The following is a 13200-nucleotide window of genomic DNA, read 5'->3' as shown; positions in this document are numbered from 1 at the left end:
GGTGAATGTTTTTTACTGTTATTCAGCCAGCTCTAACCAGCATCTGCTGACTGGCCAGCACCACTCCCTGCAGCCCCTAGCCAATCCATGGCACTCTTCCAGCGAAGAGTTGATACAGCCTTTCTCTCCTCGCCTTGTAAGGTCTGGCAGGATCATATCTGAAGGTGGCAGGTCTGCAGGCAGACAGCGTATCCTGCCCTCAGGGCAAGCCTGATCCTCTTCCTAAATTCTGTAGAGAGAGAGAGAGAGAAGCAGCAGGGACCTGTTTAAAAAAATCAAGAGCTAAAAGAAATAAATCAGCTAAGTCCAGCACGATAGCTCAGCCGTGCACTGTGCTAGGAACTCCTGGTGGGGCAGAGCTGTCAGTCGAGCTGAGCCGTAATGTGGGTAATTGCAGAGTAGTCGTCTCTTTGTGTCTGATCTGCTGGGCTCTTCACTGTGTGTCCTTGCACAAAAAGAAAAGCTCCTTGTTTAAATCCCCCGTGTGGCATGGTGACGTCTGCCACTGCGCATCTGGCGACACCCATCACCAGGCGACTGGCCACTCCTCTGCCTTGTCTGAAGAAGTGAATCCAGGGCATGGGTCAAACAAGCGTGGCCCCAAGCTGCCTGTGGCTGCTTCCAGCACCAGCCTCTGCGATGTGGCTCCAACCACCTGTGCCGTGCTCCGGAAGCAAAGACCCTGAGCGTGCCACGGGGACGTGTGGAACAAGGAGTGCAGAAAAGGGCTTCCCTCATCCTCATGCTCCCTTGCAAAAGTGTTTTTAAAATGCATCGGCCACCTCCTATGCCAAAACAAGAGAATGTGCCCCAGAAGTTAGTGACGCTCCATGTGTGAGCACTAGTCCCCACCACACATCCGCCTCTGGCGTGGACAGTGGAGTGGCTGGTCTCAGCACAGCCCGTCTCTTGGGGTGACCAGGGGAGCCAGATTTGCTAAACACGGCTTCCTAGAATGAGAATCCGCTAACTCCTGACAGGCCCCAGCGAATTCCTAAAGAAAGTAGGTCACGGAAATCCACCTGCCAAGCTGTGCCTTCAAGTTTACCTCTCTTTCTCTTGCTCTGCACTCTCATGTCTCTGCTTCTCTCCTGCCTGCCCGCCCATGTCGCTTTGCTGCTTCTCCCTTCCACCCTGACCTAGGGACCCTTCGCCACAAGCCCAACCAGGGGTGCTTCCATACCCATCTGTGTGACGCAGGCTCACAGCAATGGTCAGCAGTTGCCACCTTCTGGTTAGGTCCCCCAAGCGCCAGTCCCTGCCCACCTGGACAGTGGGGAGGTCATTGCTGCTCCCCCATCACACACCACCGGGCTTCAACTCCTCTGCTTCTTAGGGAAGTACCCTGCCCCCAGAGCGTGCGCCTGTGTGATAGGTAGAGGATTATGCTGTCCTTGATGAAGAAGCAGGGGGGAGATGGATTATCCCTCCAGTGCTGCTGGCAGGAGTGAGTCAGGCACCCTTGGTGGCTGAATGCTGTTAAGTTCCAGCGTTACTTTCTTTTCCATGATATTTTCTGCCTGTGAACGATGGAAGCAGCCGCTGGGAGATGCGCTTTCAGAAGGACTTTGCATTAATTTTGTGAAGGTGGCTCAGGCAAATCTGCTCGCTGCTGCTGGAAAGCAAAGGCATCCACTACCATGTCACTGACTCTCATGGTGTCGCTTTAGAGACCCCACATTAAAAACCTGGGGCAGCGGAGGTCACTGCCTCTGGGAACAGTGTGGGGGTGCGGTGATGAGGGATCCAGGAGCAAGAGCTTAATAATGGATCCAGGAGAGTAGTTAGAACTCCAGCAATTCAAAATTAAATTAACCCTCAGAACATCCCAGTGGGTGGATAATTACTATCCCCATCTCACAGCGGGGGAAACTGAGGCAGAGGAGTGAAATGATTTATCCAAAGGCCTGTCTTTGTGACAGCAGGATTAAAACGCAGATGTTCCTGGCTTCTCTTAGATCACATCTCCCCCTAGCTGAGGTGACAACATTGCCCAGGGGGATGACACCCCGTGACAGTCGTGCTTGGCTCCAGTAGATTGCGGGGTCTCCTTTTCTGTCCCACTTATAACTGGGATAAATCCAGGCCTGCCCAAAGCAGCCTTCCCGCAGTGATCGAGTCTCTCGTGGTAACGTGGCATGATGGCGTTTACATAGCACTGGCTCTGAGCGACCCCAGCCACTCTCTGCTCTTAGGGAGCCTGGCCATTTGTGCTGGAGAGAAGGGCAGCATGGACCGGGGTTGGGAATGGGGAGCAGTTCCTCTGTGGATCAGTAAAGGCCCAGCTGCTGGGAAGGAAGGGGGTGCTGGCTGCTGGAGCAGAGGCCTTCATTGGGTAGAGCTGCCTGAAGTGGTTGGGAAATCCCCATGCAGACACACACAGGGGCTCGGTCTCCCAGGAGGGTCTGCTTCACCGCAGTCCCTCAGCGGTGCGTTCTCTGCTGTCGCTAACCAGCTCGGTGTCTTTCTCTCCCAGTTGTCACAGACGAAACTCTGAGCTTCATCCAGAAAAGCCGCCGTCTGCTCGTTGTGCTGAGCCCCAACTACGTCCTCCAGGGCACACAAGCCCTTCTGGAGCTCAAAGCTGGTCTGGAGAACATGGCCTCCCAGGGCAGCATCAGAGTCATCCTGGTCCAGTACAAAGCCATCAAGAAGAGCAAGGTGAAGGAGCTGAAGCGGGCCAAGACTGCGCTCACTGTCATTAAGTGGAAAGGCGAGAAGTCCAAGTACCCACGTGGCAGGTTCTGGAAGCAGCTGCAGGTGGAGATGCCAGTGAAGAAGAAGACCAGGCGCGCTAGCATCAATGAGCAGGAGCTTTCCAATTCCTCCCTGTGAGATGTGTGATAGAGGAGGGATAGCGAGGCTGGGGAGGGGGCAAGAACATACCCGCTGAAGGATTCCATCTTGAGCGTTTCAGAACGGCACCTTCCTATGGCCTTTTAAACTGCCCTGGTCAGAGAAGAGCTCACTGGCCAATGTTTCAAATGTGCCCCCTTTTATTTAGCTGGACAAGACCCAGTCAGCATTACATCCACTCTCAGGGTCTAAATATTTGCCATCCAGGAAGGGTGCAAGCATCCTTTGGGGGAAGGGAGGCGTTTGCACGGGTCAGCGTTCTCACTCTTGGGATCTGACCTGAGCCCTGCCCCGGTATTCTGGGACCTCGATCCCCCTTTGTCTCTCCTTAAGACCTTTCATCCCTTCTGGTTAGTGGCTCGTGGCGGTAACGACCCCAGCATGGAAGCACCGGGCCAGTTTGAACAAAGTCCCCAGACGAGCTGTTACGCTTTCAGTAAGGATCCTTGGAGACGGGCGTGGCCACATTGCTCATTCAGACACTCCTGATTTCTGCTTCAGGATGGGATGTATACTACAACACATGCTCACACCTCGCACTCAGCTGGCTCCTACCATTCTTGGATGTGTTCCCATGGGAACGACTCCCTTCAGGGACTTTACAAATGTGAAGCGATTGTCACAGAAATGTACTTATGTTTTGTTTTGAAGGTACTCCTTGGTGGTATTTGTTTTACAGCCCTTCTGGCAAAAGCTGGCCCAGCTCAGAAACTCTTGGCAGTCTTCTGAGTTTCCAAACCCTTGTGGTGCCCAATCCTCGGAATCGAGGGGAGTTTCATTATTAATACAGTGCCGCAGATCCTTCCTTCACATGCGTGTATGACCCTTATTTGTAGAACAAGCTCAGGGACTTCACAAGGGTTGCAAACGGCTCTGCTTTCCTGCTGAAGAGCAGTGTCCCTGTTCAACCTATGCTGCTGGCTATTGGAAAACACTGTGGAAGGAGTTAAAGGAGGCATTTTGTTTCAAAACCAAAACCCAAACCACCTCTCTCCAAGTTCTGCCCACATCTTCATGCGCTTGGTATGTGAGTCAACCAGCACATCTGATGCTGCCAGCCATGCTTGGGGTGGCGCTTCAGAGAGGTAACGTCCGCACTTAGGGTGACCAGGTGTCCCGATTTTATAGGGACAGTCCTGATTTTGCGGGATTTTTCTTATATAGGCACCTCTTACCCCCCCACCCCCTGTCCTGAATTTTCACACTTGCCCTCTGGTCACCCTATCCGCACTTAATGCTCTCCTAGCTCAGAAGTGCAGCAACAACAAAAGGTTAAGTGGGCAACTTTGCTTGTTTGTCACCGTGTAGAACAGGCAGACCTCGGCAGGTCCTGTGGTGACACATGGGACTGAGTCTGCACATACTTCCCAGAGTTTCAGGGAAGGCTGAACACCCCTGCACAGATTATTAAGGAGTATCCAGCAATAAAGAGTTTTTATTTATTCTCTTACTTGTCCTGATTTTTGGTTTTGTAGATCTGCACTTTTTAAAACAACAGTTATGGAAGTGTATTTGCCAACCTATACTTTGTTTCTGAATTCCCACTCTCTGAAGTGAGAAGCACCAAGGACACTAGCTGGGCTGGATGTGCAAGAAGCAGTGCGATGCACGAGTGGAGCGGTTCTGGGCCACTAGCCCATGTCTGACGAGTCCTGACAAGCGTCTTTCCTGGTCTTAAGAGTGCCCGTCGGTGCTGGGCCCTAGTGCAGCAGTCCTGCCTGCTTTCCAGCTGTTCTTTCAATGCTCTCACTCTGCTCCCTCCTGTTGACGTCAGTGGTAAAGCCCCTTCTGTCATCAGTGGCAGCAGGGTTAGGCCGGGTGCTTTTGAAAATTCCACTCTGGGCTGCTTTATCCTGGATTAGACAGGAAGCACCGGCACTGGCCGGAATAGGCAAGGACTTGGTGTGCTAAACCGCCGCGCTGGAGTGTAAGCTCGCTGGGGCAGGCGTCTGTCTTATTACAGAGCCCAGCATAATGGGGCCTGGCTCTGGCTGGAGCTTTGAGATTCTTCTGTGATAGAAATGTTTACTAATGATTAATATTAGAGGAAAATTAGTCCTCAGGGCAGGTCAGCTCTTCCCTGCTTTCCTAGGGGAGGAGGATTGGTTTTTCCATATGTCTGTAGAATTGTTAATCATTTACTATTGTCCTAAAATTCTCTTTCTCTCTTGGGGCACCTAGATGTCTTGGTACATGGGGGCATTTTTGCTTTATTCTGGAATTGAGTGTTACTCCTGGCAAATGCATGTATATTGTTTGTGGCTAAGATTGTAACTCTTGGTTGACCTGTAACTCGCCCTGTCACTCAAGCAGTGTCAGGCTATCCAGAGCTGCTCACAAGCTTGAGTACCAACCTCAGGGCAAATTGTGAAGAAACGGCACAAACACCAAACTGGTTGTGAGTCCTATACCTAGATTTCACTAACCAAGTATCTAGTGTGAACTCAAGCATTCTGACAGCCTTAACATGGAGTCACAGACGGTCCCCTTGAGCAATCCGATCTATCTTGCCACCTAGGTAAGCTTGTCCTTGTGATAGATGGTCCTTTACCCCTGCAAAATCACAACAATATTCAGGTTACTCCCAGTCCCAAACGTGCAGTCACTGACCCCAGGTCAGTTTCACCCTAGTATCTCACCAAAGCCAACACTTGTAGCCAATCCTATAATAAACAAACAAGATTTATTAAGTAAGAAAGAAAATGAAAGCTATTTTCAAGGTTAAACCAGGTAAGATACACACACAAATGGGTTACAGTCTTAGGTTACAAAGGGGTAATAGAAGGTGCCGTAATATGCAAGCTCTAAGTCCTTTAGGACTAACCCAGGCCAAGACCTGGGGAACTCTGTTAGGCTTAGAAATCTTTGCCTCTAAGAGTTCAAGCAGCACAGAGCTTGAGGTTCTTCTTGCTGGACATTTTTATTCCCTTCCTCCCTGAGTTCAAACTGATGGGATGAATTTACATGCAGGTCTCCTCTTCTGATAGGGTGGGGAAGGGGGCGAATGCAATTAATAACCAATTTATTCTTTGATGTTTCACAGTGGCTCATTTGGTTTCAATGGGCCTTCTTGCAGAGCAGGGCAGGGCCTAACCCCTCCTGCAGGAAGCCAGCATTTTACATGAGTTAGTGCTCCTTTCCTGTTTGATGAGTTACACAGCTACAGAGGTCTACAATGCAAACACTTAATGGTACCTTATAACCTGGGCTACAGATGTTAAGCGAGATTAATACATGCAGCATTCTACAAGTATTTCATAAAGTCTAAACACATTTTTATAAATTGAATACCTATTTTAATACTTCTACCCCACAGCTGAGCCAGACGGGTTTCCGGCTCTGCATTCGTTAGGTTTCAGTGGGGACCTAGGGGCCTTGGCATGAGCTGGCACCTGGTCTGCCAGCGTCACAGTCCCTGTGATGCCCATTGGTGAGACTGGGACACGCATTGTGGAGCCATTGTTAAAAACAAACAGCTGGAATCTGTGCACTGTCCATCCAACTGGACAGGAATAGTTGTGCTGTCCTGGAGAGACAGCCAAGGAGCCCAGCTGTAAAACGTCCTGGCTTAGGTCCCAATCCGGCAAAGTCTTTACACACATACTTAGTTTTAAGTAAATGAATAGTCCTGATGACTCCAAGTCCCAAGTGGCTTCCTGGAAGTCAACAGAACTGCTCATTTGCTTAGGATAAACCATGTATTTTGCTGTGTTGGAGCCGTAATCCACCGCTGGCTCTGCAGTGTGGTTTCCTGGCGCCGTAAACTCAGTCTTCATGTTGTCACTTGTGATATAATCAGCACCTCACAGTTTATAAAACTGTGTAAAGCCAGGATTAACCTGTAAAGTGCATCGTTTTGTCCCATTTCTTCCTGCTGGGGCTTTGGAATCTCTTCACGTTAAGCATCTCCTTGCGATAAACGCAGCCAGAGTTACCATCAAGCAGCTGTGACATCTGAATGCAGGATGGAAGGCCCCACATCACACTCCAACCACTTTTTGTTGCATTCTAAGTTGACTTAAAAAAACAGCCTGCGTGCATGGAATCTGAATGTCCCCACATCTCCCAGCCATTAGCATCTTGCATCTCACTGCTGGCTCAGGTACCGAGAGACCCTTAGTTACTAGGTTAATAGAGATTTATTTTAGGACAGAAAATCCCTGTGTTTAATTTTACTTGTTTGATTTAATATGTTTTTAAAAAAATAATGGACCAGACCGTCCTCTAGTATAAGTCAGCATAACTCCAGCAGCATCAATGATTCAAGATGCTTGTGCCCATTCCCCGACAGGATTACCAAGAAGCAGGCCATCTCCATCAATTCAATGAAGGATCAAAGCATGCAAGTTACCACTGACTGCAATGGGAGCTGTTAGGCCAGCGTTTGGCTTTTTGAATGTCCCTTGCATAGGGCAGATGCTGGGGCCCATCCCAAATAAGCCTATCCACTTATTTATGAATGGCATTTGGTTCCCAGTGCAGGATTTTAGCACAGCTTGTACCTTTAATTTGGTGCGTTCATCTGATTCTGTGCTGTAACTTTACATTAGTCAACAGATAGCTAAATGTAAAGTCCTTCATTTTATCTCGCTGTGGAGGAGGACCGGCTTTGCACACATTGGAATGGACTTTGCTTTCCATTTCATTTGCTGTTTTAAGGCCTTTTTCCATTCTACGTTTTCTCACTTTTGTGATGTGTCAGTGTTGTTGGGTTTTATATACATATTTTTACTTTTAAATAAAATGTTTATTTTCACTTTTGCATTTAAGTCCTTGCACAGTTCTCCTGAGTTTAATTTTACTCCATTTCTTCATCAGCAAATACGTGTAGCCAAGGCAAAATGTTCTGTCCCAGCGGCAGCATCTATTGTAAATAGAACCCTAGCGGGTGGAATTCACCCCTGTGCAGAGACCCAGCATCATGAGGCCTAGGTACCACCTTAGTCACATGTATACCATCCAAATAGCGGTACCTATTCATGTTATAAATAGCACCCAAAGGCCCCAATCAGGACTGGGCCCCCTTGTTGTAGGGGCTACACACACACATACACACAGAAAGTCTCTGCCCTGAAGAGCTTTCAGTCTAAAAAGACAAAAGGGGGATGGCATGGCTATTACCCCCATTTTACAGATGGGGAAACTGAGGCATGGAGTAAGTGACTTGCCCAAGGGCATGCAGGAAGTCTGTGTTAGAGCTAGGAATTCATCCTTAATCAAAGTCAACCTCTCCCTTAGGCTTATTCTCCCATCACCCATTTGTCCGGGAAGGCTTCTCATTCTGCTCAGGCTTGCCTCTTTCCTGACTACATACTAGCAGGTTGTTGATGCACAAACTAGCCTTTCCAGACTGCTAGCCAAATGCATGCTCAGGGCACCAGATGTACTCTAACTTTACAGCCTTTAAAGAGCTAATAGAAATCTGTCGCTTTTAGATTCCTTTTGCACATAACTTTGGGGTGCTCTGCAGTGCGCACAGATGCTACCTAAATGTGCAGGCACCAGACCAGAGACCTTCACAACAAAATCACTAGCAAGTAGGATTGCAGGAAAAACCTGCAGGAAAAACCAGTCTCCGTCCTCCCCGCAGTCTGGTACTGTATTGCACAGCTGAGACCAGACAGGCTTGTTAAAACTGCTCAATGATGCAGCAACGTAACCTTCCCGTGTGGCAGCTCCTAGACGTCAGGGATCTGAACAAGGGCAACGGAAGTTGCTGGGTGCGCTCCTGTGCAAAGGCAGCTCTTTATAGGCGATTTTTCTTCTTGTGTTTATTAAAGTTTTCCCTCCAGCACGCTCTGCCCTGGTTAAACACTACCAGCCCCAGCTACCCTGTGCCAGATGCCATCACTCACAGTGCGAGGCCAGCCCTTCTGTGTTCGTTGGGTTTTCATGGTAATAATGTCAATTAGGGAGAGTGAATTTGCTAAGTGGCACAGCCCTAGTAATCTCTAGCCTGTTCACTGGGAAGCCATTAGCCACAACTCTTGCTTTTGTCAGCGGCTAATACACTTTGTGTAACCCGTGTCATCGGAGCTATAGCCAGGAAGGCTAAGGCTGTGCCTTGCTTCAGTCCCATTTCAATACTGTTAATAGTACATACATGGGGCTTGTCTTGCACCTTTCCAGCTAAGGAGCTCCCCTTACTGTACAAACTTTAATGAAGCCCTCTGCAAGGCAGTACTTTTATTGTCCCCACTTTAGAGAAGGATGAATTGAGACATGGAGGAGTCAAGGGCCAGCATTTTCCAAGGGCTCTAATTTGGGGTGCTTCAATTTTTGGATGTCCAATGGGAGACAAGAAGAGGTGGCTTTCTGGAGTTGGCAAGAAGCCCCCAGTGATGTCCGTTACAGGTGTAGCCTTCTGAAAAAAAAGCTCTCAGGGCCAGATGAACTGTTTGCTTTCCTAGATTCCAAGGCCAGAAGGAACCATTGTGATCATCTAGTCTGACCTCCTGCAGAGCACAGGCCAGAGACCTGCCCTACAATAATTCAGAGAGTATATCTTCTAAAAAACATTTGCATTGCTCTAGTGATGCAAAACAGCTGTAAGCCCTATAGGCAAGTAATTCCCTACCTATCCCTTGGGGAGACTCTTGCTCCTTCCTGTGAAGTAGGTGCTCCTGGCACAGTTGGGGATAGAATAATGGACCAGATCGAACACTGGTCTGACCTGGTATGGTTTGCTCCTAAATTCACTAGCAGCCTTGTAAAGAAAACTTACCAGGCACAGAGTCTGCCTGCCAACCTGCACCGTGATGGGGATGCTGACTGAAAAATATCAGCTGTTGATATTTGTTGTGGGCCGGGACCATGGGCAAGTAACATTTGGCTGGACTGCATGAACCAATTTCTCTCTTCTCCAGCTGGGAAGGGCCATGCATGTGTCCAGTGAAATAGCCTCATTTGGCTTTGTTCTCCTCTCTCACCCTTGCCTCTCTAGATACCACGGAGGCAGTTTTCGACTTCATTCAGCGAAGCCGGAGGATGATCGTGGTGCTGAGCCCCGATTACCTGACTGAGAAGAGCATCAGCTTGTTGGAGTTCAAGCTGGGCATCGTGTGCCAGAACGCCATCTCCACCAAGCTCATTGTGGTGGAGTACAGGCCACTGCAGGTCACCCATCCTGGCATTCTCCAGCTGAAGGAGTCTGTCTCCTTTGTGACCTGGGACGGGGATAAATCCAAGCCGTCCGGCTCCAAGTTCTGGAAAGCCTTACACCTCGCCCTGCCCCTGAGGAGCCTGAGCTCCAGCTCGGGTTGGAACGAGAGCTGCTCCTCGCAGTCAGACATCAGCCTGGATCACGTCCAGAGGAGGAGGAGCAGGTTGAAAGGCCAGCTGGAACCGCAGAGCTCCAGAATGGGCGCTGCACCTCAGAGTGGGGTGGCCAAGCACCGAGCCAAGCCGTTCATGCCATGTCAGTGCTGTATGACGTACTGTGACAATGGCAATAAACTCAGGCAGAAGAGCCGAGCCGTACTCAAGTCCAAATGGGAGACTCACCTGTGCAAGCCAGTCTCGGGCGGAAACAGACTAGAGCCCCCAGCTGCACAGCTCTCGGCTCTTGCCCTCTGCCAGTACCCCGATTTGTCCAACAACAACGACTTCTGTGTTCTCTAGCTGAGTTCCCAGACCACAGCAGAGCCGCTGGGGATGCCAAGCGAATGGAGCAATGATGAGGGGTTTGGGGATTTCCCGGACTGGCTTCGCTTCCTTCGACATGTCCTCATTCTTTTCCAGTCAAACAACAGCCATGCAGGAGTGCTGGAGTGATGTTACCAAATGTTCCACTCATTGGCACTTGAGATGGGAGAGACCATGTAGTCCCAAACTGATCTAGGGACCTCTGGGGCCACACAGGGCATGCACAGCTGGGCTGCTAAATAGATATAAAAAGACATTCAGTATTTCCCTTATGTTGGCCCAGGGAGATGGGAGATGGGAGAGGGAAGAGTTCCTGTGAGGTGAATCGGAGGGGAGGTGTTGACTAAACAATCTCCTTATGAAGGGGTACAAAAGTGTGATGTGAACTCAGGCTTGACCCTTCACCTTTGAATCAATTAAAGCTTCATTACTGATTTCATTGTGGGCAGGATCCAGCCCCACCTCCTGCCGAGGCCGGATGGGTCTCTTTCAGTGGATTCTGTGGTGCTTTTTCATATCCTTGTTTAAAGGGACATGGTCACAGCTTTAAAAAATAACCCCCGTCTCTCTGTAGGCCTTTTAGCATGCCTTTGCGCACAGGCCATTTCAGTGGTGGCCCTGTCGGGCCAGTTCCCCCACTGGTTGGCATGGGCCTTTCACACAGCCACTAACATTTAGAGAGAGGGGTGGCCAGCCCCAAAATAGGCAAGATAAGGCCTGAAACACACTTAAAAACCCCACTGTTGAAACGCCCTAGATTTCAAATGGACTGTGTCTCATTAAGTGATTCACGAAAAGGGCCCTTGATCACCTCCCTCGGGTCCGGCAGACCTCGCCGCCAGGAAGTATTTCCTCCTGTGCACCCTGAATTCCATTTTCCCATGCTCGGTGTCATCTCGACACCCATTCGCCCCCAGCCATGGGGTTTGCAAATACTCCCACCTTCACCCCCTCAGCTGTCCTTTGGTGTCACACATTGAGTTCTGGAGGCCTTTACCTGGGAATTAATCCCTCCCCCAGCTCTTTAATCAGTCTGACTGCTTGTCTCTACGTTAAGTGTGGCTGTTGTTAATTTGTCTTCTCTGTGGGAGGCATGCGTTAGGAATCCACTGTAGGAAGCGTGTGGCTGGTGTGGCTACCAGCCCAGAGGCTCGGTTGGGGTCAATGAGCGCAGCTGCACTGAAGTCATTGAGTCAGTGCTGAGGGTCTGGCCTACATCTGCCTCCAATTAATACTGCCAGAGCACAGTGACCCTCCCGTCACTCTCTGAAAGATGGACAGGTGGCATTCATTCCACAACCTCTCTCCTGTGCCAAATTTTATACCCTTTTCTCTGTCATTAGGAGATTGAACATAACCCCAGGGGCTTTCCCATTACGATTCATGAGGAACTAAAAAACGTAGAGAGCAGCTGAGACAAACGGTAGGAGGAAATGGAGAAATAAAAACATGGTTTTGGAGGAATTCCAAATGAAACTTGAGTCTGAAATTAGCAGCCCTGTCTAGCGTGAAAATTAGAATATTCTTAAGGTCTCGCCCATCATTCCACCCACCGCAGAACTGTTTCTGTCAGTCTCTCTCCAGTACTACATGGCACCAAGGTTTACATGACTCAAGCCAGGTTCATATAAAGTCACATCAACCTTGAGTGATTAAGTAGAGGAGGAGGAGTGAGGTTGTGGGTGGCAGGAGAGGTAATAAACTGCAGAGAGTTTTGTGAAAAGGAAAGAAAACAGAATAGCCTCCTGAATTAGACAGTCCCCGTCACAGACAGCTGGATGTGTCACCTCACCATGGATGAAAATACAAGCGAAGAAATGCAAATATTTTGTCAATCATTGCCAGGAGCCGGTTGGGTTATTAATTGTAGGCACCGATCAGGTTTTACCAGAGAGCTCTGTCCTTGTATGACCACGTTGTAAAGTGGTGAGTTATGTTAAGGACAGAGCTGCCATTCAAATGTGTTGGAGAGGGTGGTAAAATTGTGAAGGGCTGTAAAAATGGCAAATGCAGCCCTTGCTGGAACAAACTCCCATCCCTCCAGGTAGGGAGGAGGTAAAATACTAAGGGCCAAAACCTCAGATGGTGTGTAGCTCCACTGATTTCAGTAGAGCTGTGCCAGTTTATTCCAGCCAAAGTGCTGGCCTAATCTTTGATTATTTGCTGTTATAACGACTGGGAGGAGAAGCCGAGCTTTGATACGTCACAAGAATGTGGACAGTTATTTGCTGAAAACTGGTAACGCTCTGTGGCAGCTTGTGCTAATATGACTGGGATAGTTTCCTCTACTCAGCATAGCTGCAGAGCTCCTGTGACTGAACCTTAGAATACAGTTCATTCCCAATTGTGTGTCCCTCATCTTAATCCTTTTGGGCGGAAATCACTCCAGCACAAAAGGGTCCCAGCTCCTGGAGTCCTGTGATTTCTGTGGGAATCTCAGCTTTCATTTTAAAGAAAATTAGGTCTCTAGCCCTCATATTTGTGTAGAAAAATGCAAAAATGTAATGCCTAGCAGCTCCAAAAGCAGAAGGCAACTAAAGAGCCCCACATTTATTTTATTTTTTTAAATGACATGAATTTTAAGGGTCTGCACCAGGACTATGAATTGCATACGGACTTAGGTGGGCCTTTTGCACAGGGGCGGATTCTACCCCATGAGAATAACAGTTAAACCATGTCACACTGCATCTGCTCTTGGCA

The 13200-nt window shown here is 49.1% G+C and overlaps 1 protein-coding gene across 3 annotated transcripts in view; it reads left to right on the top strand.

The window, feature by feature from the left end:
• IL1RAP (interleukin 1 receptor accessory protein) overlaps positions 1–12860 on the top strand; it is a 64726-nt gene extending 51866 nt beyond the window's left edge. For 2 of the 3 annotated variants that reach the window (XM_084639275.1, XM_084639274.1), the window contains one exon: positions 9800–12860. In XM_084639275.1, the coding sequence (XP_084495401.1) occupies positions 9800–10476 (677 nt within the window). In that variant the 3' untranslated portion in view covers positions 10477–12860. Of the gene's footprint in view, positions 1–2476; positions 4302–9799 lie in introns of those variants that run through there. The other variant, XM_084639276.1, reaches the window with a different exon arrangement.
• Positions 12861–13200: the final 340 nt, after the last annotated feature.

The sequence above is a fragment of the Lepidochelys olivacea genome (assembly GCF_965140295.1).
Source record: "Lepidochelys olivacea isolate rLepOli2 genome assembly, chromosome: 9".
Classification (NCBI taxonomy): Eukaryota; Metazoa; Chordata; order Testudines; family Cheloniidae; genus Lepidochelys; species Lepidochelys olivacea.
This window is presented reverse-complemented; position numbering and strand designations above follow the sequence as displayed.